Raw genomic sequence first — 27,060 nt, forward strand, 5'->3', positions numbered from 1 at the left:
CCCTTGAAACAGACATGGATTACAGCGTACTAAAAACCTTCTACCCATTATTGGGGAGTGGGTCTCCCTTAGTGTTCGCCTATGCATTGAAAAGCAAAAGCTGACTAAAATTAGGAGGAAATGCAATGCCCGTTATAAGAGTCGTGGAGATTAGAGGTAATTAAAAACAACATTTCAATGCCCCTTGGAAGAGCTGTGGAGTTCAGAGTGGTTTAACAAGACGGTTTTAATGCCCCTTGGAAGAGACGTGGAGGTCACAGTAGCTTAACAAGATGGTTTTAATGCTCCTTGAAAGAGACGTGGAAGTCACAGTAGCTTAACAAGATGGGTTTTAATGCCCCTTGGAAGAGACGTAGAGGTCACAGTAGCTTAACAAAACGGTTTTAATGCCCCTTGGAAGAGACGTGAAGGTCAGAGTGGTTTAACAAGACGGTTTTAATGCCCCTTGGAAGAGACGTGGAGGTCAGAGCGGTTTAACAAGACGGTTTTATTGCCCCTTGGAAGAGCTGTGCAGTTCAGAGTGGTTTAACAAGACGGTTTTAATGCCCCTTGGAAGAGCTGTGCAGTTCAGAGTGGTTTAACAAGACGGTTTTAATGCCCCTTGGAAGAGACGTGGAGGTCACAGTAGCTTAACAAGACGGTTTTAATGCCCCTTGGACGAGATGTGGAGGTCACAGTAGCTTAACAAGACGGTTTTAATGCCCCTTGTAAGAGACGTGGAGTACAGAGTGGTTTAACAAAACAGTTTTAATGCCTCTTGGAAGAGATGTGGAGGTTACAGTAACTACAGTAACTTAACAAGACGGTTTTAATGCTCCTTGGAAGAGACGTGGAAGTCACAGTAGCTTAACAAGACGGTTTTAATGCCCCTTGGAAAGAGACGTGGAAGTCACAGTAGCTTAACAAGACGGTTTTAATGCCCCTTGGAAAGAGACGTGGAAGTCACAGTAGCTTAACAAGACGGTTTTAATGCCCCTTGGAAGAGACGTGGAGGTCAGAGTGCTTTAACAAGACGGTTTTAATGCCCCTTGGAAGAGACGTGGAGGTCAGAGCGGTTTAACAAGACGGTTTTATTGCCCCTTGGAAGAGCTGTGCATTTCAGAGTGGTTTAACAAGATGGTTTTAATGCCCCTTGGAAGAGACGTGGAGGTCAGAGTGGTTTAACAAGACGGTTTTAATGCCCCTTGGAAGAGACGTGGAGGTCAGAGTGGTTTAACAAGACGGTTTTAATGCCCCTTGGAAGAGACGTGGAGGTCAGAGTGGTTTAACAAGACGGTTTTAATGCCCCTTGGAAGAGACGTGGAGGTCACAGTAGCTTAACAAGACGGTTTTAATGCCCCTTGGAAGAGACGTGGAGGTCAGAGTGGTTTAACAAGACGGTTTTAATGCCCCTTGGAAGAGACGTGGAGGTCAGAGTGGTTTAACAAGACAGTTTTAATGCCCCTTGGAAGAGACGTGGAGGTCACAGTAGCTTAACAAGATGGTTTTAATGCCCCTTGGAAGAGACGTGGAGGTCACAGTAGCTTAACAAGACGGTTTTAATGCCCCTTGGAAGAGACGTGGAGTACAGAGTGGTTTAACAAGACAGTTTTAATGCCCCTTGGAAAAGACGTGGAGGTCACAGTAGCTTTGTGACATCACTGTGTGTATTATCCCTGTACTGTGACATCACTGTGTGTATTATCCCTGTACTGTGACATCGCTGTGTATTATCCCTGTACGTATTATCCCTGTACTGTGACATCACTGTGTGTATTATCCCTGTACCGTGACATCACTGTGTGTATTATCCCTGTACCGTGACATCACTGTGTTTTATCCCTGTACTGTGACATCACTGTGTGTATTATCCCTGTACGGTGACATCACTGTGTGTATTATCCCTGTACTGTGACATCACTGTGTGTATTATCCCTGCACTGTGACATCACTGTGTGTATTATCCCTGTACTGTGACATCACTGTGTTTTATCCCTGTACTGTGACATCACTGTGTGTATTATCCCTGTACTGTGACATCGCTGTGTATTATCCCTGTACGTATTATCCCTGTACTGTGACATCACTGTGTGTATTATCCCTGTACCGTGACATCACTGTGTGTATTATCCCTGTACCGTGACATCACTGTGTTTTATCCCTGTACTGTGACATCACTGTGTGTATTATCCCTGTACGGTGACATCACTGTGTGTATTATCCCTGTACTGTGACATCACTGTGTGTATTATCCCTGCACTGTGACATCACTGTGTGTATTATCCCTGCACTGTGACATCACTGTGTGTATTATCCCTGTACTGTGACATCACTGTGTTTTATCCCTGTACTGTGACATCACTGTGTATTATCTCTGTACTGTGACATCACTGTGTATTATCCCTGTACTGTGACATCACTGTGTATTATCCCTGTACTGTGACATCACTGTGTGCATTATCCCTGTACTGTGACATCACTGTGTGTATTATCCCTGTACTGTGACATCACTGTGTGCATTATCCCTGTACTGTGACATCACTGTGTGTATTATCTCTGTACTGTGACATCACTGTGTGCATTATCTCTGTACTGTGACATCACTGTGTGCATTATCCTGTACTGTGACATCACTGTGTGTATTATCTCTGTACTGTGACATCACTGTGTGCATTATCCTGTACTGTGACATCACTGTGTGTATTATCCCTGTACTGTGACATCACTGTGTGTATTATCTCTGTACTGTGACATCACTGTGTGCATTATCCTGTACTGTGACATCACTGTGTGTATTATCCCTGTACTGTGACATCACTGTGTATTATCCCTGTACTGTGACATCACTGTGTTTTGTCCCTGTACTGTGACATCACTGTGTGTATTATCCCTGTACTGTGACATCACTGTGTATTATCTCTGTACTGTGACATCACTGTGTGCATTATCCTGTACTGTGACATCACTGTGTGCAATATCCCTGTACTGTGACATCACTGTGTGTAGTATTCCTGTACTGTGACATCACTGTGTATTATCCCTGTACTGTGACATCACTGTGTGTATTATCCTGTACTGTGACATCACTGTGTGTATTATCCTGTACTGTGACATCACTGTGTGTATTATCCTGTACTGTGACATCACTGTGTGTATTATCCTGTACTGTGACATCACTGTGTGTATTATCCTGTACTGTGACATCACTGTGTGTAGTATTCCTGTGCTCTTGGTGATGTTTTCTATTGCACTGGGGCCACACAAGTCATTATTGGGGTCATTACTATAAGGAGGACACAGAATCAGACATTTATACGGTTCTGAGGACCCTGCTTTCTTCTCCCTGCAGCAGCTCAGTCCCAGTGGGAGTTCTGACGTTGCGGCTTCTGAACGTGCTGTGTTCACGTCCTGTTTGCACTTTGATTGACAGCCCGCTCTGCACACATGCGCTGCCAATCAATGTGTCGGGCAGTGATCACAGCGCGCTCACTGTGTAGTATTTGGTGATTGTAACACCCAGGGGTGGATTAAGAGTAGCAAGGGCCCCGGGCAGTTTAGAAGGCGCGGGCCCCCCCCACACACACACCTGATGTATCACGTGACATGTCACATGATCCCCTCTGATAGATCATGTGATAGTTCACGTGAAATTACTTTGGCACAATATTAATTATAATAATTTTTTTAGGCTGTGTGCCCACTATGCGTTTTTTCAGCGTTTCCGCAGAGGCAATTCCGCTGCAGAAACACTTAAAAACACTTGGTAGAAGGCCTGCCATGTTCCCCAATGATAATCCGCATGTGCTGTGCACATGCTGCGGAAATTTCCGCTGCGGATTATCATTGCGGAAAAATCCACAGCGCTACCAATTATTTTGCGGAAGCGCGGCGCTTTCGCCGCCATTGACTTGCATTAGAACACATGGAATCCGCATCACTGCATCTGTACATGCGGAATCCATGCGTTCAATGTGCGGATGGTACCCGGGTCTAGAGGACAGGAGACTCTCCTCCGGACCTGGGTACCATAGAACCTGTAAAAAAAGAATAAAATAAAAAATAAATATTATACTTACCTTCTGATGGCCCCCGGTGTCTTTATCCGATGCGTCCTGGCTGCCGGCAGCTCGCGATGGTCTGAAAAGGACCTGCCGTGACGTCATTTAGTCATGTGACGGGTCACGTGACCCCTGACGTCGGCAGGCCATCAGAAGGTAATTATATATTTATTTTTTACCATTCTTTACGGTCACACTATATATGCCGGTTGCATGGATTTATATAGTGTGACCAAGTTGTCAAGCACTTTCCAAGTGATGCTAAAATCACAACCCGCATGCGGAAATGCAAGTGAAGAACGCTTCACATCCGCATGTCCCTGGCAGGAAAAACGCATGTACAATCCTCATGTACAATCCGCATGTACAATCCGCATGCACAATCCGCATGTACAATCCACATGCACAATCCGCATGTACAATCCGCATGTACAATCCGCATGCACAATCCGCATGCACAATCCGCATGCACAATCCGCATGCACAATCCGCATGCACAATCCGCATGTACAATCCGCATGCACAATCCGCATGTACAATCCGCATGCACAATCCGCATGCACAATCCGCATGTGTTTTTTCTGCCAGGGAGATGCAGAAACGCTCAAAAAAAATCCGGAGCATTTCTGCATCGTGGGCACATAGCCTTACATTAATTGTATGACTCAATATTGAGCACAAATAGCCATCTATACACAGCAGGAGGCCACACGTAGCCATCTATACACAGCAGGAGGCCGCACGTAGCCATCTATACACAGCAGGAGGCCACACGTAGCCATCTATACACAGCAGGAGGCCGCACGTAGCCATCTATACACCGGGAGGCCGCACGTAGCCATCTATATACAGCAGGAGGCCGCACGTAGCCATCTATACACCGGGAGGCCGCACGTAGCCATCTATACACAGCGGGAGGCCGCACGTAGCCATCTATACACAGCGGGAGGCCGCACGTAGCCTTCTATACACAGCGGAAGGCCGCACGGTGCCATCTATACACAGCAGGAGTCCGCACGTAGCCATCTATACACCGGGAGGCCGCATGTAGCCATCTATACACAGCGGGAGGCCGCACGTAGCCATCTATACACAGCGGGAGGCCGCACGTAGCCATCTATACACAGCGGGAGGCCGCACATAGCCATCTATACACAGCGGGAGGCCGCACGTAGCCATCTATACACAGCGGGAGGCTGCATAGAGCCATCTATACACAGCGGGAGGCCGCATAGCGCCATCTATACACAGCGGGAGGCCGCACGGCGCCACCTATACACAGCGGGAGGCCGCACGGTGCCATCTATACACAGAAGGAGTCCGCACGTAGCCATCTATACACAGCAGGAGGCCGCACGGCGCCATCTATACACAGCGGGAGGCTGCACGGCGCCATATATACACAGCAGGAGGCTGCACGGCGCCATCTATACACAGCAGGAGGCTGCACGGCGCCATCTATACACAGCGGGAGGCTGCACGGCGCCATCTATACACAGCAGGAGGCTGCACGGCGCCATCTATACACAGCGGGAGGCCGCACGGCGCCATCTATACACAGCAGGAGGCTGCACGGCGCCATCTATACACAGCGGGAGGCCGCACGGCGCCATCTGTACACAGCGGGAGGCTGCACGGTGCCATCTATACACAGCGGGAGGCCGCACGGCGCCCCCCCCGAGACAGCAGGAGGCCGCACGGCGCCATCTATACTCAGCAGGAGGCCGCACGCAGTCACGCACACACACAAACATATACAGACATATACATACACGCATAAAAACATTTGAAACACAAAAATACATATAAACAGACATCACACAATGATATCTGCCTGCACACACACACACAGACTCACCATCCCCCGGCTCGGCTCCAGTCCTCCTGGCTCCTGCTCCTCTCCGGTGGTAAGTAGCACTGCAGGCCGGGCGCGCACTGCGTGATGTCACAGCTAGGAGACACGGGCGCACACAGGGCCGTGTCTCCTAGCAGTGACGCGGCCGGGCCAGCACAGGTAAGTTAACTGCTGCAGTGCTGGCCCGGCCGAAGAAGAAGCAGCGGCCGTGAGCCGCTGCTGGGGGAGCGGTCCGGGCCCCCCCCCCCCCACTGTCTGCCTGTATGTGCCGTGGCGCCGCACACATAATGAGGACCATCTGGCCATAGACACCCCGGAGCCCCGGGCCCCCTGGAGGTTCGGGGCCCCAGGCGGTAGCCCAGATCATCCTCATTATAATCTGTCTATGGTAACACCCCCTCCCCCGATGACTGGACATGAACAGTTACAGGAAGAATAAAACTTCCTTTTCTCCCTGCGTCTGCTGCTCTAGTAATGTAGCCTGGAGATCACCCCTGTATCTGCAGGTAAAAAGTGTTTTTGCAGATGATCAGCGTGGTGGTAATATATGGTCATGGTGTGGTGGTATTTGTTCTGTGTGTGACGTTATTGGTATATTGGTCTTGGTATAGTGGGGCACAATAATTACATTGTAGCTGGATGACTATTTATAAGTATTACTCGGGAAATGGGACCCTAACCGGACGTGCTGCCTGTCCCAGCCGGGCGAAAAGCCTGCAATCACATGGGCAGGCAGGATCAAGCTCTGTGTAACCCCGCCATAGGCTGATGCCCTGGAGCCCATGAGACAGAGGTTACGTCTCTGCTGCTCCCTCAGGACCTTCCCTGGCAGACCCCTCTTTCTCTTCGCGTCCTTCTGCTTCTCGGACGTCCGGATTGTTTTTTGGTTTAGTATCATAGTCGGACACGGCGGAGATCTCTCCTACAGGCGCTTCCGTATTTATAGGTTGTGTTGCACTGATACATTGTAACAGGTCCACAGCTGAACAATGAATATCCCACTTCACCAGCAGCAAGAAGAGATGATGAAACAGTTGTAGAATGGAAACTTATTACATTGCAGATTATTTCATTATGTAAGGATTCAGCTTGACTTGCATGGGACTGCAGCGGCCCTTATATAACAGCGGTGTGAGCGAGGTCTCCTGGACAAGGTCTGTTTACTGTCGAAGCGAAGGACAGAAGGCTGAGATTTCCAAGGCCGTGCCCGGAATAGGCTGCATTATGAGCGCAGCACAGGAGGCCACGTGTTCTGTAACAGCCTCCCGCGTCCCGCCAGTCCCACGTCTTTGTCTATTTGGCCAATTTGTGGTATCTGTGATGATTACACCAAGGAGCTAATGAACTAATACCTGCACCAGTGGGAAGTATGAAGAAGGAGGAAGTGAGGAAACTACATGAGGATAACCACATAGTGCACGCATAAAATAACCACATAGTGCTCGCATACAATAACCACATAGTGCGTATACAATAACCACATGGTTCACGCATACAATAACCACATAGTGTGCGCATAAAATAACCACATAGTGTGCGCATAAAATAACCACATAGCGCGCGCATAAAATAACCACATAGTGCACGCATAAAATAACCATATAGTGCGCATACAATAACCACATAGTGCGCGCATACAATAACCATATAGTGCGCATACAATAACCACATGGTTCACGCATACAATAACCACATAGTGCGCATACAATAACCACATGGTTCACGCATACAATAACCACATAGTGCACGCATAAAATAACCACATAGTGCTCGCATAAAATAACCACATAGCGCGCGCATACAATAACCACATAGTGCGCATACAATAACCACATGGTTCACGCATACAATAACCACATAGTGTGCGCATAAAATAACCACATAGTGTGCGCATAAAATAACCACATAGCGCGCGCATAAAATAACCACATAGTGCACGCATAAAATAACCATATAGTGCGCATACAATAACCACATAGTGCGCGCATACAATAACCATATAGTGCGCATACAATAACCACATGGTTCACGCATACAATAACCACATAGTGCGCGCATACAATAACCACATAGTGCGCATACAATAACCACATGGTTCACGCATACAATAACCACATGGTGCGCGCATACAATAACCACATAGTGCGCGCATACAATAACCACATGGTGCACGCATACAATAACCACATAGTGCGCGCATTCAATAACCACATGGTGCACGCATACAATAACCACATAGTGCGCGCATACAATAACCACATAGTGCGCGCATACAATAACCACATGGTGCACGCATACAATAACCACATAGTGCGCGCATACAATAACCACATAGTGCGCGCATACAATAACCACATAGTGCGCGCATACAATAACCACATAGTGCGCGCATACAATAACCACATAGTGCGCGCATACAATAACCACATAGTGCGCGCATACAATAACCACATAGTGCACGCATACAATAACCACATGGTGCGCGCATACAATAACCACATGGTGCGCGCATACAATAACCACATGGTGCGCGCATACAATGGCCACATAGTGCAAACATACAATAACCACATAGTGTGCGCATACAATAACCACATAGCGTGCGCATACAATAACCACATGGTGCGCGCATACAATAACCACATAGTGCGCGCATACAATAACCACATAGTGCGCGCATACAATAACCACATAGTGCAAACATACAATAACCACATAGTGTGCGCATACAATAACCACATAGTGCGCGCATACATAGTTACATAGTTTATAAGGCCGAAAAAAGACAAGCGTCCATCCAGTTCAGCCTATTTCTTGTGCACTGCAGCTATTCCGCTATTCCTATACCATGCGGTATAGGCCAATTTACATCATTGAGGAAAAATTCACTTCCCGACACCAATCTGGCTGTCAGATTAAATCCCTGGATTAATTAACTAAGCATAAGATGTAATTTTATTGTTCTCAAGAAAGGCGTCCAGGCCTCTCTTGAACTCATTAAGTGAGTTGGACATCACCACTTCCTCTCCCAGAGAGTTCCAGAGTCTCACGGCTCTGACCGTAAAGAATCCCCTTCTATGCTGGTGCAGGAACCTCCTTTCCTCCAGACGCATAGTGTGCCCCCTCGTCTTTGTCACCATCCTTGGTATAAACAGGTCATGGGAGAGATCTCTGTACTGCCCCCTGATGTATTTATACATGTTTATGGGGTCTCCCCTAAGCCTTCTCTTTTCCAACGTAAATAGGCCTAATTTTGACAACCTCTCTGGGTATTCTAGTCCCTCCATTCCCTTTATTACCTTAGTCGCCCTCCTTTGTACCCTCTCTAGCTCCAATATGTCTTTCCTGAGCACCGGAGCCCAGAACTGTGCACAATATTCTAAGTGCGGCCTTACCAGCGCTTTATACAGAGGAAGAACAATGTTCTCATCATATGCCCCTATTCCTCTTCTGATGCATGCCATGACTGTATTTGCCTTCGCAGCTGCTGCCTGACACTGGGCACTCCAATTTAATTTGCTGTTAACCAAGACGCCCAGGTCCTTCTCCATGTCAGATTTCCCCAACGGTTTCCCATTTAATATGTATGGGTGACTGCTGTTTTTCTTTCCCATGTGCATGACCTTACATTTATCGGCATTGAACCCTATTTGCCATTTTTTGGCCCAACTCCCCAAATTTATCTAAATCCTCGTGTAGCTGTGCCCTATCCTCATCTGTATTAACTACTTTACAAAGTTTAGTATCATCTGCAAATATTGCTATTTTACTATGCAACCCTTCCACTAGATCATTAATAAATATATTAAATAATATAGGGCCCAAGACAGACCCTTGAGGCCCCCCGCTAGTAACCCTGACACCCCCTGAGCTTACTCCATTGATAACCACCCTCTGCTTTCTATCACTCAGCCAGCTATTTACCCACTTGCACACATTATCCCCCAGACCAAGCATTCTCATTTTATATACCAACCTTTTGTGTGGCACGGTATCAAACGCTTTGGAGAAGTCAAGGTCTACAACATCCACTGCCTCTCCCCGGTCCAGCTGTGAGCTCACCTCCTCGTAGAAGGCCATCAGGAGCGATCCCTCATGAATCCATGTTGATATGGAGTTAGACAGTTATTATCATTAAGATATTCTACAATAGCATCTCTAAGAAATCCTTCAAACAATTTACCCACAACAGACGTTAAGCTGACTGCTCTATAGTTCCCAGGGTCACTTTTACACCCCTTTTTGAATATTGGTACCACATGGCCACATGGTGCGCGCATACAATAACGACATAGTGCGCGCATACAATGGCCACATGGTGCGCGCTGTGACCAGGGGTGGATTAAAAGTAGCAAGGGCCCCGGGCAGTTTAGACGGCATGCCCCCCCCCACACCCACACACACCCACACACACCCACACACACCCACACACACCCACACACACCCACACACACCCACACACCTGATGTATCACATGACTTGTCACATGATCCCCCTTTGATAGATCATGTGATAGTTCATGTGAAATTAATTCTGCACAATATTAATATATTAATTATAATTATTTTTTTATATTAATTGTATGACTTAATATTGAGCACAATTAAGTATGCTGACATCCCCCTATGTATGTAGGGTCTCATACTGTATAATATGAGCTTTCACATAATCCTCCTATACACAGCAGGAGGCCGCATGACGCCCCCCCAGATACAGCATGAGGCCGCACGGCGCCCCCCCAGATACAGCATGAGGCCGCACGGCGCCCCCCCAGATACAGCAGGAGGCCGCACGGCGTCCCCCCACAGATACAGCATGAGGCCGCACAGCGCCGCCCCCCACATACAGCAGGAGGCCACACGGCGCCCCCCCCAGATACAGCATGAGGCCGCACGGCGTCCCCCACCAGATACAGCAGGAGGCCGCATGGCACCCCCCCAGATACAGCAGGAGGCCGCACGGCGTCCCCCCCCAGATACAGCATGAGGCCGCATGGCACCCCCCCCAGATACAGCAGGAGGCCGCACGGCGTCCCCCCCCAGATACAGCATGAGGCCGCACGGCGTCCCCCACCAGATACAGCAGGAGGCCGCATGGCACCCCCCCCAGATACAGCAGGAGGCCGCACGGCGTCCCCCCCCAGATACAGCATGAGGCCGCATGGCACCCCCCCCAGACACAGCCGGAGGCCGCACGGTGCCCCCCCCAGATACAGCCGGAGGCCGCACGGCGCCCCCCCCAGACACAGCCAGAGGCCGCACGGTGCCCCCCCAGATACAGCCGGAGGCCGCACGGCGCCCCCCCCAGACACAGCCAGAGGCCGCACGGCGCCCCCCCAGACACAGCCGGAGGCCGCACAGCGCCCCCCCAGACACAGCCGGAGGCCGCATGGCACCCCCCCCAGACACAGCCGGAGGCCGCACAGCGCCCCCCCAGACACAGCCGGAGGCCGCATGGCACCCCCCCCAGACACAGCCGGAGGCCGCACGGCACCCCCCCCCCAGACATAGCCGGAGGCCGCACGGTGCCCCCCCAGATACAGCCGGAGGACGCACGGTGCCCCCCCCCAGATACAGCCGGAGGACGCACGGTGCCCCCCCCCAGACACAGCCGGAGGCCGCACGGTGCCCCCCCAGATACAGCCGGAGGACGCACGGTGCCCCCCCCCAGATACAGCCGGAGGCCGCACGGTGCCCCCCCAGATACAGCCGGAGGCCGCACGGTGCCCCCCCAGATACAGCCGGAGGCCGCACGGTGCCCCCCCAGATACAGCCGGAGGACGCACGGTGCCCCCCCCCAGACACAGCCGGAGGCCGCATGGTGCCCCCCCCAGATACAGCCGGAGGCCGCACGGCGCCCCCCCCCAGATACAGCCAGAGGCCGCACACACACAAACATATACAAAGACAAATACATACACGCTGCGTGACCACTGTGCATTTTTCAAGCGTTTTTGCCATGGAATTTCCGCAGCGACAACGCTGAAAAAACGCTTGGTAATACGTGCCCCATGGTCTCCAATGATAAAAAAAAGGAGGGATATTACGGTAACAAGAGGGCACTCACTAAGACTGGAAGAGAAAAGGTTTCAGCACCAGCATAGGAAGGGGTTCTTTACGGTAAGAGCAGTGAGAATATGGAATTCACTGAGTGAGGAGACGGTAATGTCGGATTCACTAAACCAGTTCAAGCGGGGACTGGATGCATTTCTAGATACCAGGCAGATTTCAGCATATACTTAAAAATAGAATAAAATAGTAGGTTGATACAGGGATTTATTCTGACTGCTGGTTTCAGAGTCGGGAGGGAATTTTTCCTCAGGTGAAGATTGGCCAAATCATTTGGGGTTTTTGCCTCCTCTGGATCAACTTTAGCAATTACAGAACTAACAGGTCGAACTTGATGGACGCAAGTCTTTATTCGGCTTTACAAACTATGTAACTATGTAATCCGCATGCGGAAATTTCCAATGCGGAATATCATTGCTGAAAAAAATCGCTGTCCATTAATTTTGCGGACACGCAGTGTAATTGCCGCCATTGACTTGCATTGAATCACTTAATATCCGCATGACTACACATACACATGCGGATATTAAGCGATTCAATGTGCGGATGGTACCCGGGTTTTGAGAAGAGGAGGCTCTCATCCAGACCCGGGTACCATAGTACCTGTTAAAAAAAGAATTTAAAATAAAATAAAATAAAGATTATACTCACCTTCCAATGGCCCCCGGTCTCCTCAGCGATACGTCCGGTCTGTTGTATGTGTAGCACCCTGAGGACTCGGCTGCTACAGGGGTATTACACCTCAAGCCAGAGGTGTGGTATTCCACTCCCGGGTAAGGATGGAGTGTGGAACTGAGCTAGTAGGCTGCATGCACTACATACATCCCATTTCCGGGGGACAGAACGACGGTACTCCCACCAGTATATGTGCAGGTACGACAGCGTCTGTCCCTGGCTGGAGTGGGAGGGGGGTGGAACATCCCAGTAGTGTAGGGGCAGATAGGGGGAGTAGTCTGGGTAAAGCTAGGAGCTCATTGGGTGCTGGTCACCTGAGCTCACACATAGAGGGAGTATATAAGGTGGGCACCATCTTAGAACAGGGTCAGAGTTTAGCCTGAGGAGCAGAGCAGAGGAGCTCAGCCAGGAGGGCTGACAGGGAGCTGTGGCTCCGGCTGGGCCCAGCTCCAGAGCAGAGCCTGCAGAGGGAGAGAGGAGAAAAGAAGGACCCAGAGAGGAGACAAGAAGGGAACCCCAAGATCCCAGAATAAAGACAAAAGGGTGAAGGGTTGGCGGACAAGGGTACCGGATCCCAAGCTGGCAGAGGCCAAAACCAACCTTAGCCAGGAACCGGAGGTCGTGGTCAGGATCTGCCACGACCCTCACCAAATCCACTAGAAAGGCACACCGAGTATAGGGTCAGGGAGCCCAGAGGAGGCTTGACCACCAAGAGACCGGAGGGAGCCGGCCAAAAGTGGATCCCTGGTGGGAACGGCCAGAGGAAGGGAGAGTCAGAAAGGAGCTCAGGACCACGCTCCGGAATTGCCTGGGGGTTGGCCGAGTCCAGGACCTGGTGGACGCAGCACGGCTCGGGTGGTCACTCAAGGCCAGAGTGACCAAGAGAACACCAGTAAGTAAAAACCCTGAACTGCATCTCCTGACTCTGAATCTTCTTTCTGCATCAGCACAACCCCCATCATCTACAGCTGCTGCCCTGAGGCCATACCCCTCCCGTTGGGGGTTATACCATCACTGCTGCACATATACCACCGGCCTCAGTGGACTGCTCTGCAGCGGCGGCTTCAAAGCCGCACTGAACGGGTGGCGTAGTCGACAATCAAGTTAACATCTACTGCCATAGACTGCCACTTAGTTTGACACCCTGGGCACGGACCGGGTCACCGCCACAAGGACTACTACCCCTATCCAGATCCGGCTCCGGGTATCCCTTGCACATGGCCCAGGGGGTGCGTCAACTTTTGGCGTAGTCGGCAGGATCACGTGCCCGCAACCACCGGGTACTGCGTGCCTGAAAAAGAGACTTTTAAACTTACCTGTGGTGAAGATTCCCGCCATCCGGCGCCATCTTCAGCCTTCTTCCCGCCATCGGTGAAGATTCCCGCCATCCACGGAGTTTCCCGCCACTGGGAGACGATTCCCGCCATTTCAGAAGATTTCCCGCCCTGGCAGAGCGGACGCCATTATGGGCGTGCCGGAGGGTGGCAAGAGGCCACCTCCCATCGTGGGCCAGGTCAAGGAATGGCGCCAAAAGCGGAAACCGCCCCCACCAGCAGAGACTGTGATGTTAGAGATGTCCATCAGCGTGAGGGGACTGCCCCTGGAACTGACAATCACCAAGTTACCCCAGGACCGCCCTCGGTATGGGCGTATACAGAACAAAAGAGAGAAGATGGGAGCAGCTTGGAGGAGTCTGGAGAGGAGTCTGGAGGAGCCGTACCCGGAGATGGAGGGAGAGGCAGGCAGCACCGACCCAGTGGTCAGGAGCCTGTTGCAAGCGACAACCCCAGAAGGCCTGGTGGAGATCCTGGCACAGCTCCCCCGAGACCGGGAGCGTGCACAGACCGCACTGGAGGGCTTGGCTCAGAGGATGGCCCGAGTGCAGCGGGACGTACTGGCCGCATGGTGCAGAGAGATGGCCCAGCAGGCTGGAACCCGCCAGCGAAGCACGCCACCCACAACAAGGAGCATGTCCGCCTCTGAGGACGGTGCAGGAGGGACGACGGCCGGAGACGACGCCGCGGAGGGAGTTGAAGAAAAGGGAGCAGGTAATGGGGACAACAACATCCCGTGCCCGATGGTCGCGAGCCTGCCCCAACTCCCCGTCGCAGAGCCCGAGACCCCACTCACCACTCACGTTGCTGCATCGTCACCGCTCCAAGCTAGGCCTCAAGCGGCAGGAGCCGCGGCCACGCCCCCTGTGACGTCACGCGCCGCAACCCTGAGCGCGGCCAAGCAGGAGACGCCACTGGCCTGGTCGCAAGGCCGAGTACCCCCGGGCGCCGCAGTGCCAACAGCGCCCTCTACCTCCACTGAGCCACCGGCCTGGTCGCTGCGCCAAGTAACCCCGGGCGCCGCCGTCTTCACGGTGCCCTTTACATTCAGGGTGTCCCAAGCCTGGTCGCAAGGCCTGGTGAACCCGGGCGCCGCCACCACAACAGCGCCCTCAACGTCCACAGCGCCACACCTGGGTGAAGACCTATTTGCCCAGCACACATGCCCGGATGGGCAGCCCTTTGTGTGGCCGCCGGAGTTCCACCATCCCCGACTCCGGAAAGAAAGACCTCTGGATGAACCCCTGATCCCGGCTCCGGCGCCCGTCAAGATGACCCCGCTCTCGTTAGAGGAGGCGCAGTTTGAGTGGGACCCCACTGGAGGAGACCTCATCGGGTTCACTCAAGAGACCCGGGCGGCCGTAGCCCAGCGAGCAGAGTGCTGCCGGCAGCAGTTGGAAGCCTTTGAGCGAGAACGAAGAGAGAGGCGGGTCCGTGAGCAGCGGCTGCAAATAAAAAGTGCAGAGCAGAAAAGCCGGACCCGAAGGAACCCCCGTGCAGCCCATGGTCCCCGTGCCACCAGGACTGTAATTAAATTCCAACTGCAGCACGGTTGGGGCTTCATCAGAGATCATCACACCCCCGGCGACGTCTTCGTGACCAGAAGAGATGTCGAGTCCCACCTACCGGAGGGACACAGAGGTCGTGACCTATACCTGGGTGACGAGGTCACATTCACCCGGCACCAATGTGCCAAAGGACCCTATGCCCTTCATGTACATCGCCTGACGGAAGAGGAGCTGCGGTGTGAGGAGGAACAAGAGGACCCGGACGGGTCTGAAGCCTACCCTCAGGAAGGAGCAGGAGGGCATCGTCACCATTAAGAGGTGAACTGAAACTGTAAAATAGTTACCCGTAAGGGTATATGCCATGCTGCTAGTTAAAATATAGTCCCCGTTGGGACCAGTGAACTGTTCCAGTGTGTCCCATCTCCCCACAGGCTGAGGACTGTGAACAGCCATCCCTTTTCCCCACTGGTCGAGGACTGAGAGCGGCCATACCTCCCCTTGTATATAGTTGCGCTTTCTAAGGCGCCCCCTACCGGTTTTATAGGAAACTGTTTTTTCTTGAAGAGACTGTTGCACTTTACCCGGTCACAAGTTGCACCGTGGCCGGAGGAACAAGAATGTTTATATGAAAAAGTTTTATGCTGATAATATATATATTGTTTTATATGTTTATGATGTTTTTGAAAAAAAAAAAAGTGTATGTTTGTGGATGTTTTTATTCTTTTACAGCCCGAGGACGTGCTGTGATTTACCAGGGGGGAATGTAGCACCCTGAGGACTCGGCTGCTACAGGGGTATTACACCTCAAGCCAGAGGTGTGGTATTCCACTCCCGGGTAAGGATGGAGTGTGGAACTGAGCTAGTAGGCTGCATGCACTACATACATCCCATTTCCGGGGGACAGAACGACGGTACTCCCACCAGTATATGTGCAGGTACGACAGCGTCTGTCCCTGGCTGGAGTGGGAGGGGGGGTGGAACATCCCAGTAGTGTAGGGGCAGATAGGGGGAGTAGTCTGGGTAAAGATAGGAGCTCATTGGGTGCTGGTCACCTGAGCTCACACATAGAGGGAGTATATAAGGTGGGCACCATCTTAGAACAGGGTCAGAGTTTAGCCTGAGGAGCAGAGCAGAGGAGCTCAGCCAGGAGGGCTGACAGGGAGCTGTGGCTCCGGCTGGGCCCAGCTCCAGAGCAGAGCCTGCAGAGGGAGAGAGGAGAAAAGAAGGACCCAGAGAGGAGACAAGAAGGGAACCCCAAGATCCCAGAATAAAGACAAAAGGGCGAAGGGTTGGCGGACAAGGGTACCGGATCCCAAGCTGGCAGAGGCCAAAACCAACCTTAGCCAGGAACCAGAGGTCGTGGTCAGGATCTGCCACGACCCTCACCAAATCCACTAGAAAGGCACACCGAGTATAGGGTCAGGGAGCCCAGAGGAGGCTTGACCACCAAGAGACCCGAGGGAGCCGGCCAAAAGTGGATCCCTGGTGGGAACGGCCAGAGGAAGGGAGAGTCAGAAAGGAGCTCAGGACCACGCTCCGGAATTGCCTGGGGGTTGGCCGAGTCCAGGACCTGGTGGACGCAGCACGGCTCGGGTGGTCACTCAAGGCCAGAGTGACCAAGAGAACACCAGTAAGTAAAAACCCTGAACTGCATCTCCTGACTCTGAATCTTCTTTCTGCATCAGCACAACCCCCATCATCCACACCTGCTGCCCTGAGGCCATACCCCTCCCGTTGGGGGTTATACCATCACTGCTGCACATATACCACCGGCCTCAGTGGACTGCTCTGCAGCGGCGGCTTCAAAGCCGCACTCAACGGGTGGCGTAGTCGACAATCAAGTTAACATCTACTGCCATAGACTGCCACTTAGTTTGACACCCTGGGCACGGACCGGGTCACCGCCACAAGGACTACTACCCCTATCCAGATCCGGCTCCGGGTATCCCTTGCACATGGCCCAGGGGGTGCGTCATATGCGTCGCGGTGGTGTGAAAGGACCTGCCATGAAATACATGCAAAAACACTTGACAAACGCTTCTACCTGGCGGTAAAAACGCATGTAAAATCTGCATGCGTTTTTCCTGCCAGGGAGAAGCGGAAAAAATATGTAGCATTTCTGCATCGTGGGCACATAGCCATAAACACATTTGAAACACAAAACTACATGCGCCCCCCCCCCCGAGACAGCAGGAGGCCGCACGGCGCCATCTATACTCAGCAGGAGGCCGCACGCAGTCACGCACACACACAAACATATACAGACATATACATACACGCATAAAAACATTTGAAACACAAAAATACATATAAACAGACATCACACAATGATATCTGCCTGCACACACACACACAGACTCACCATCCCCCGGCTCGGCTCCAGTCCTCCTGGCTCCTGCTCCTCTCCGGTGGTAAGTAGCACTGCAGGCCGGGCGCGCACTGCGTGACGTCACAGCTAGGAGACACGGGCGCGCACAGGGCGGTGTCTCCTAGCAGTGACGCGGCCGGGCCAGCACAGGTAAGTTAACTGCTGCAGTGCTGGCCCGGCCGAAGAAGAAGCAGCGGCCCGGGCCCCCCCCCCCCCCCACTGTCTGCCTGTATGTGCTGTGGCGCCGCACACATAATGAGGACCATCTGGCCATAGACACCCCGGAGCCCCGGGCCCCCTGGAGGTTCGGGGCCCCAGGCGGTAGCCCAGATCATCCTCATTATAATCTGTCTATGGTAACACCCCCTCCCCCGATGACTGGACATGAACAGTTACAGGAAGAATAAAACTTCCTTTTCTCCCTGCGTCTGCTGCTCTAGTAATGTAGCCTGGAGATCACCCCTGTATCTGCAGGTAAAAAGTGTTTTTGCAGATGATCAGCGTGGTGGTAATATATGGTCATGGTGTGGTGGTATTTGTTCTGTGTGTGACGTTATTGGTATATTGGTCTTGGTATAGTGGGGCACAATAATTACATTGTAGCTGGATGACTATTTATAAGTATTACTCGGGAAATGGGACCCTAACCGGACGTGCTGCCTGTCCCAGCCGGGCGAAAAGCCTGCAATCACATGGGCAGGCAGGATCAAGCTCTGTGTAACCCCGCCATAGGCTGATGCCCTGGAGCCCATGAGACAGAGGTTACGTCTCTGCTGCTCCCTCAGGACCTTCCCTGGCAGACCCCTCTTTCTCTTCGCGTCCTTCTGCTTCTCGGACGTCCGGATTGTTTTTTGGTTTAGTATCATAGTCGGACACGGCGGAGATCTCTCCTACAGGCGCTTCCGTATTTATAGGTTGTGTTGCACTGATACATTGTAACAGGTCCACAGCTGAACAATGAATATCCCACTTCACCAGCAGCAAGAAGAGATGATGAAACAGTTGTAGAATGGAAACTTATTACATTGCAGATTATTTCATTATGTAAGGATTCAGCTTGACTTGCATGGGACTGCAGCGGCCCTTATATAACAGCGGTGTGAGCGAGGTCTCCTGGACAAGGTCTGTTTACTGTCGAAGCGAAGGACAGAAGGCTGAGATTTCCAAGGCCGTGCCCGGAATAGGCTGCATTATGAGCGCAGCACAGGAGGCCACGTGTTCTGTAACAGCCTCCCGCGTCCCGCCAGTCCCACGTCTTTGTCTATTTGGCCAATTTGTGGTATCTGTGATGATTACACCAAGGAGCTAATGAACTAATACCTGCACCAGTGGGAAGTATGAAGAAGGAGGAAGTGAGGAAACTACATGAGGATAACCACATAGTGCACGCATAAAATAACCACATAGCGCGCGCATACAATAACCACATAGCGCGCGCATACAATAACCACATAGTGCGCATACAATAACCACATGGTTCACGCATACAATAACCACATAGTGCGCGCATACAATAACCACATGGTTCACGCATACAATAACCACATAGTGCGCATACAATAACCACATGGTTCACGCATACAATAACCACATAGTGCACGCATAAAATAACCACATAGCGCGCACATACAATAACCACATAGTGCACGCATACAATAACCACATGGTTCACGCATGCAATAACCACATAGTGCAAACATACAATAACCACATAGCGCGCGCATACAATAACCACATGGTGCGCGCATAAAATAACCACATGGTGCGCGCATTCAATAACCACATGGTGCGTGCATACAATAACCACATGGTTCACGCATACAATAACCACATAGTGCAAACATACAATAACCACATGGTGCGCGCATACAATAACCACATGGTGCGCGCATACAATAACCACATGGTGCGCGCATACAATAACCACATAGTGCGCGCATGCAATAACCACATAGTGCGCGCATACAATAACCACATGGTGCGCGCATACAATAACCACATGGTGCACGCATACAATAACCACATAGTGCACACATACAATAACCACATGGTGCGCGCATACAATAACCACATGGTGCGCGCATACAATAACCACATGGTGCGCGCATACAATAACCACATGGTGCGCGCATACAATAACCACATGGTGCACGCATACAATAACCACATAGTGCAAAAATACAATAACCACATAGTGTGCGCATACAATAACCACATAGCGCGCGCATACAATAACCACATAGTGCGCGCATACAATAACCACATAGTGCGCGCATACAATAACCACATAGTGCACGCATACAATAACCACATAGTGCACGCATACAATAACCACATAGTGCGCGCATACAATAACCACATAGTGCGCGCATACAATAACCACATAGTGCGCGCATACAATAACCACATAGTGCGCGCATACAATAACCACATAGTGCGCGCATACAATAACCACATAGTGCGCGCATACAATAACCACATAGTGCGCGCATACAATAACCACATGGTGCGTGCATTCAATAACCACATGGTGCACACATACAATAACCACATGGTGCGCGCATTCAATAACCACATGGTGCGCGCATACAATAACCACATGGTGCGCGCAAACAATAACCACATGGTGCACGCATACAATAACCACATAGTGCAAACATACAATAACCACATAGTGTGCGCATAAAATAACCACATAGCGTGCGCATACAATAACCACATAGCGTGCGCATACAATAACCACATAGTGCGCGCATACAATAACCACATAGTGCAAACATACAATAACCACATAGTGTGCGCATACAATAACCACATAGCGTGCGCATACAATAACCACATAGTGCGCGCATACAATAACCACATGGTACGTGCATTCAATAACCACATGGTGCACACATACAATAACCACATGGTGCGCGCATTCAATAACCACATGGTGCGCGCATACAATAACCACATGGTGCGCGCAAACAATAACCACATGGTGCACGCATACAATAACCACATAGTGCAAACATACAATAACCACATAGTGTGCGCATAAAATAACCACATAGCGTGCGCATACAATAACCACATAGTGCGCGCATACAATAACCACATAGTGCAAACATACAATAACCACATAGTGTGCGCATACAATAACCACATAGCGTGCGCATACAATAACCACATAGTGCGCGCATACAATAACCACATGGTGCGTGCATTCAATAACCACATGGTGCGCGCATACAATAACCACATGGTGCACGCATACAATAACCACATAGTGCGCGCATACAATAACCACATAGTGCACGCATACAATAACCACATGGTGCGCGCAAACAATAACCACATGGTGCACGCATACAATAACCACATAGTGCGCGCATACAATGGCCACATGGTGCGCGCAAACAATAACCACATGGTGCACGCATACAGTAACCACATAGCGTGCGCATACAATAACCACATGGTGCGCGCAAACAATAACCACATGGTGCACGCATACAATAACCACATAGCGTGCGCATACAATAACCACATAATGCGCGCATACAATAACCACATAGTGCACACATACAATAACCACATGGTGCGCGCATACAATAACCACATGGTGCGCGCATACAATAACCACATGGTGCACGCATACAATAACCACATAGTGCAAACATACAATAACCACATAGTGCACGCATACAATAACCACATAGTGCACACATACAATAACCACATGGTGCACGCATACAATAACCACATAGTGTGCGCATACAATGGCCACATAGTGCGCGCATACATAGTTACATAGTTACATAGTTTATAAGGCCGAAAAAAGACAAGCGTCCATCCAGTTCAGCCTATTTCTTGTGCACTGCAGCTATTCCGCTATTCCTATACCATGCGGTATAGGCCAATTTACATCATTGAGGAAAAATTCACTTCCCGACACCAATCTGGCTGTCAGATTAAATCCCTGGATTAATTAACTAAGCATAAGATGTAATTTTATTGTTCTCAAGAAAGGCGTCCAGGCCTCTCTTGAACTCATTAAGTGAGTTGGACATCACCACTTCCTCTCCCAGAGAGTTCCAGAGTCTCACGGCTCTGACCGTAAAGAATCCCCTTCTATGCTGGTGCAGGAACCTCCTTTCCTCCAGACGCATAGTGTGCCCCCTCGTCTTTGTCACCATCCTTGGTATAAACAGGTCATGGGAGAGATCTCTGTACTGCCCCCTGATGTATTTATACATGTTTATGGGGTCTCCCCTAAGCCTTCTCTTTTCCAACGTAAATAGGCCTAATTTTGACAACCTCTCTGGGTATTCTAGTCCCTCCATTCCCTTTATTACCTTAGTCGCCCTCCTTTGTACCCTCTCTAGCTCCAATATGTCTTTCCTGAGCACCGGAGCCCAGAACTGTGCACAATATTCTAAGTGCGGCCTTACCAGCGCTTTATACAGAGGAAGAACAATGTTCTCATCATATGCCCCTATTCCTCTTCTGATGCATGCCATGACTGTATTTGCCTTCGCAGCTGCTGCCTGACACTGGGCACTCCAATTTAATTTGCTGTTAACCAAGACGCCCAGGTCCTTCTCCATGTCAGATTTCCCCAACGGTTTCCCATTTAATATGTATGGGTGACTGCTGTTTTTCTTTCCCATGTGCATGACCTTACATTTATCGGCATTGAGCCCCATCTGCCATTTTTTGGCCCAACTCCCCAATTTATCTAAATCCTCGTGTAGCTGTGCCCTATCCTCATCTGTATTAACTACTTTACAAAGTTTAGTATCATCTGCAAATATTGCTATTTTACTATGCAACCCTTCCACTAGATCATTAATAAATATATTAAATAATATAGGGCCCAAGACAGACCCTTGAGGCCCCCCGCTAGTAACCCTGACACCCCCGGAGCTTACTCCATTGATAACCACCCTCTGCTTTCTATCACTCAGCCAGCTATTTACCCACTTGCACACATTATCCCCCAGACCAAGCATTCTCATTTTATCGACCAACCTTTTGTGTGGCACGGTATCAAACGCTTTGGAGAAGTCAAGGTCTACAACATCCACTGCCTCTCCCCGGTCCAGCTGTGAGCTCACCTCCTCGTAGAAGGCCATCAGGAGCGATCCCTCATGAATCCATGTTGATATGGAGTTAGACAATTATTATCATTAAGATATTCTACAATAGCATCTCTAAGAAATCCTTCAAACAATTTACCCACAACAGACGTTAAGCTGACTGCTCTATAGTTCCCAGGGTCACTTTTACACCCCTTTTTGAATATTGGTACCACATGGCCACATGGTGCGCGCATACAATAACGACATAGTGCGCGCATACAATGGCCACATGGTGCGCGCTGTGACCAGGGGTGGATTAAAAGTAGCAAGGGCCCCGGGCAGTTTAGACGGCATGCCCCCCCCCACACCCACACCCACCCACACCCACCCACACCCACCCACACCCACACACACCCACCCACACCCACACACACCCACACACCTGATGTATCACATGACTTGTCACATGATCCCCCTTTGATAGATCATCTGATAGTTCATGTGAAATTAATTCTGCACAATATTAATATATTAATTATAATTATTTTTTTATATTAATTGTATGACTTAATATTGAGCACAATTAAGTATGCTGACATCCCCCTATGTATGTAGGGTCTCATACTGTATAATATGAGCTTTCACATAATCCTCCTATACACAGCAGGAGGCCGCATGGCGCCCCCCCCAGATACAGCATGAGGCCGCACGGCGCCCCCCCCAGATACAGCCAGAGGCCGCACGGCGCTCCCCCCAGATACAGCATGAGGCCGCATGGCACCCTCCCCAGATACAGCAGGAGGCCGCACGGCGTCCCCCCCCAGATACAACATGAGGCCGCACGGCGTCCCCCCCAGATACAGCATGAGGCCGCACGGTGCCCCCCCCAGATACAGCAGGAGACCGCACGGCGTCCCCCCCAGATACAGCAGGAGGCCGCACAGCGCCCCCCCCCACATACAGCAGGAGGCCGCAAGGCGCCCCCCCAGATGCAGCAGGAGGCCGCACGGCGCCCCCCCCAGATACAGCAGGAGGCCACACGGCGCCCCCCCCCAGATACAGCATGAAGCCGCACGGCGCCCCCCTCCAGATACAGCAGGAGGCCGCACGGCACCCCCCCAGATACAGCCGGAGGCCGCACGGCGCCCCCCCCCAGATACAGCAGGAGGCCGCACGGCGCCCCCCCAGATACAGCCGGAGGCTGCACGGCGCCCCCCCAGATACAGCCGGAGGCTGCACGGCGCCCCCCCAGATACAGCCGGAGGCCGCACGGCGCCCCCCCCCAGACACAGCCGGAGGCCGCACAGTGCCCCCCCCAGATACAGCCGGAGGCCGCACGGCACCCCCCCAGACACAGCCAGAGGCCGCACGGCGCCCCCCCAGACACAGCCGGAGGCCAAACAGCGCCCCCCCAGACACAGCCGGAGGCCGCACGGCGCCCCCCCCAGACACAGCCGGAGGCCGCACGGTGCCCCCCCAGATACAGCCGGAGGACGCACGGCGCCCCCCCCCCAGATACAGCCAGAGGCCGCAGACACACAAACATATACAAAGACAAATACATACACGCTGCGTGACCACTGTGCATTTTTCAAGCGTTTTTGCCATGGAATTTCCGCAGCGACAACGCTGAAAAAACGCTTGGTAATACGTGCCCCATGGTCTCCAATGATAATCCGCATGCGGAAATTTCCAATGCGGAATATCATTGCTGAAAAAAATCGCTGTCCATTAATTTTGCGGACACGCAGTGTAATTGCCGCCATTGACTTGCATTGAATCACTTAATATCTGCATGACTACACATACACATGCGGATATTAAGCGATTCAATGTGCGGATGGTACCCGGGTTTTGAGAAGAGGAGGCTCTCATCCAGACCCGGGTACCATAGTACCTGTTAAAAAAAGAATTTAAAATAAAAAAAAATAAAGATTATACTCACCTTCCAATGGCCCCCGGTCTCCTCAGCGATACGTCCGGTCTGTTGTATGCGTCGCGTTGGTGTGAAAGGACCTGCCATGAAATACATGCAAAAACACTTGACAAACGCTTCTACCTGGCGGTAAAAACGCATGTAAAATCTGCATGCGTTTTTCCTGCCAGGGAGAAGCGGAAAAAATATGCAGCATTTCTGCATCGTGGGCACATAGCCATAAACACATTTGAAACACAAAACTACATGCGCCCCCCCCCCCCCGAGACAGCAGGAGGCCGCACGGCGCCATCTATACTCAGCAGGAGGCCGCACGCAGTCACGCACACACACAAACATATACAGACATATACATACACGCATAAAAAAATTTGAAACACAAAAATGCATATAAACAGACTTATCACACAATGATATCTGCACACATTGACACATCACTCACCGTCCCCCTGCTCGGCTCCAGTCGTCCAGCTCCTCTATGGTGGTAAGAAGCAGTGCAGGGCACACTGCATGACGTCACGCTAGCAGACACTGCCGCGCACAGGGCCGTGTCTTCAAGCTGTGATGCGGCCGGGCCATCACACGTGAGCACACACGATATGCAGATATGCGCACACGGTACGCAGATAAGCGCACAGACACATGCATACGTACATATCTTATAAACACATAAAACTGTCCTGTCCAGCAGCTCCTCAGGCATGTCTCAGTGCAGGGCCGCCGGCATGTCACAGACATGGCCCAGGGACCATCAGAGGGGCCCACTCGCCGTTGGGGCCTGGGCTGCTTCTACAGCATCTGTGTAGGACCTCTGGCGCTGCTTGATTGCCGGCACTTCACGTGACATGGCCGTTCGCTGTGCGGTTGTGTCTGGTAGTAATGGCGCGGCAGGGGCAATACACAAGCACAATTATAGGCGCAGTGTCGCCCCTGCCGTGTCATTAATACCAGACACAGCCGCACAGCTCACGGCCATGTCAGGTGAAGTGCCAGCGGTCCTGCACAGGGGAAGCAGCCCGGGCCACGACAGCGAGTGAGCCCCTCTGATGGTCCACAAATACATAGACATAGATACATACACACACACATATACATACATACACATATATATATACATATATATATATATATATATAACACACACACACTGCACATGGACTTACCCTTTCTGTACATGATGCAGGTTCTTTCATCTTCTCTGTGGGGCAGCCTCCCCTCCTCTTGGGGCCCGACTGCAGAGCTCTGGTGTAATTGCAGGGCAGGAGGGGGAGAGCGGAGAGGTAACATTCAGACCTGGGTAGGGGCCAGGGAGAGCAGTGGCCATGCTGTAAGCTGACTCTGTGCTCTGCTGGAGGCCGGATCAGGTGGGCGGAGCCTCCTCTCCTGCACTTACACAGTCAGTTGCTGGTGAGTCATCCTCACAGCGCCGCAGGACACAGCAGAGCAGATTCCATCTTCCGACTCCTGGGCCCTCCTGTCACACATTATAATGAGGTCAATCCGGCCACAGGCCCCTGGAAGCCCCGAGCCCCATGGCAGTCCCGGGCCCCGGGCGGTAGCCCGGATTGACCTCATTATAATCCGCCTATGGCTGTGACAGTGTCACTGGTATTATATGCGAGGGGAGGTACGTGTCACTCAGGATGCTCTCCTGTGTGAACTAAGACCTACGTTATTTCTGCCAGCATGTTATATGCTGGTGGGTTTACTCTGTTAAAGGGTGTGCGGTTTTGTGGGAATGGCAAAGAGGATGGGACGCCATTCCCCCTACCTCCCCTCAGGGTGTGGCTGAACAATGTGTAAAAGCTCAGTCCTTTTTTTTTCCTCTGGAGTGTTGTCTGGAAAATGAAGTCTCCTGTGGGGGGGAAGCAGCAGAGCTTTTCACAAGGACTTTGTTGTGCAGTTTGTGCTACCGAGAGCGGGAGGAACCCGCTCACCTATGGACTGAGCTATATTTTGTTTTGTTTTCCCGTTTAACCCAGAGGGGTCTTGTTTATTTTTCCTGTGGAACCCTGCATGAGTTTATGCCATATAATAAACCAGCAGAAAGGTAACCTGAGAACCTGTGTCCTGAGTCTGCCTCCGGGAGAGCCGAGCAAGTCGTCTTGCCACAGGTGGTTGAGAGTGCGTGCAGGATTCCAGGAACACGTGTACCTGCCACAAAGACCAGTGGATGTCTTGGGTGAAGGCCAGCAGCCATGCAGAAGATG

The 27,060-nt window shown here is 51.4% G+C and overlaps 1 protein-coding gene across 2 annotated transcripts in view; it reads right to left on the bottom strand.

Moving 5' to 3' along the window:
• The window catches only part of LOC141271166 (pancreatic triacylglycerol lipase-like), a 157,934-nt gene that overhangs the window by 34,947 nt on the left and 95,927 nt on the right, over positions 1-27,060 (bottom strand). The window contains exon 1 of one of the 2 annotated variants that reach the window (XM_073681268.1): positions 26,014-26,565. The exons of the other annotated variant lie outside the window; for it this stretch is intronic. Coding sequence (XP_073537369.1) covers positions 26,014-26,043 — 30 coding nt within the window. The 5' untranslated portion in view covers positions 26,044-26,565. Of the gene's footprint in view, positions 1-26,013; positions 26,566-27,060 lie in introns of those variants that run through there. 2 annotated transcript variants of the gene reach the window in all.

This window comes from Phyllobates terribilis, unplaced genomic scaffold, assembly GCF_046119375.1.
Source record: "Phyllobates terribilis strain yellow unplaced genomic scaffold, ASM4611937v1 Scaffold_5__5_contigs__length_657084704, whole genome shotgun sequence".
Lineage (NCBI taxonomy): Eukaryota > Metazoa > Chordata > Amphibia > Anura > Dendrobatidae > Phyllobates > Phyllobates terribilis.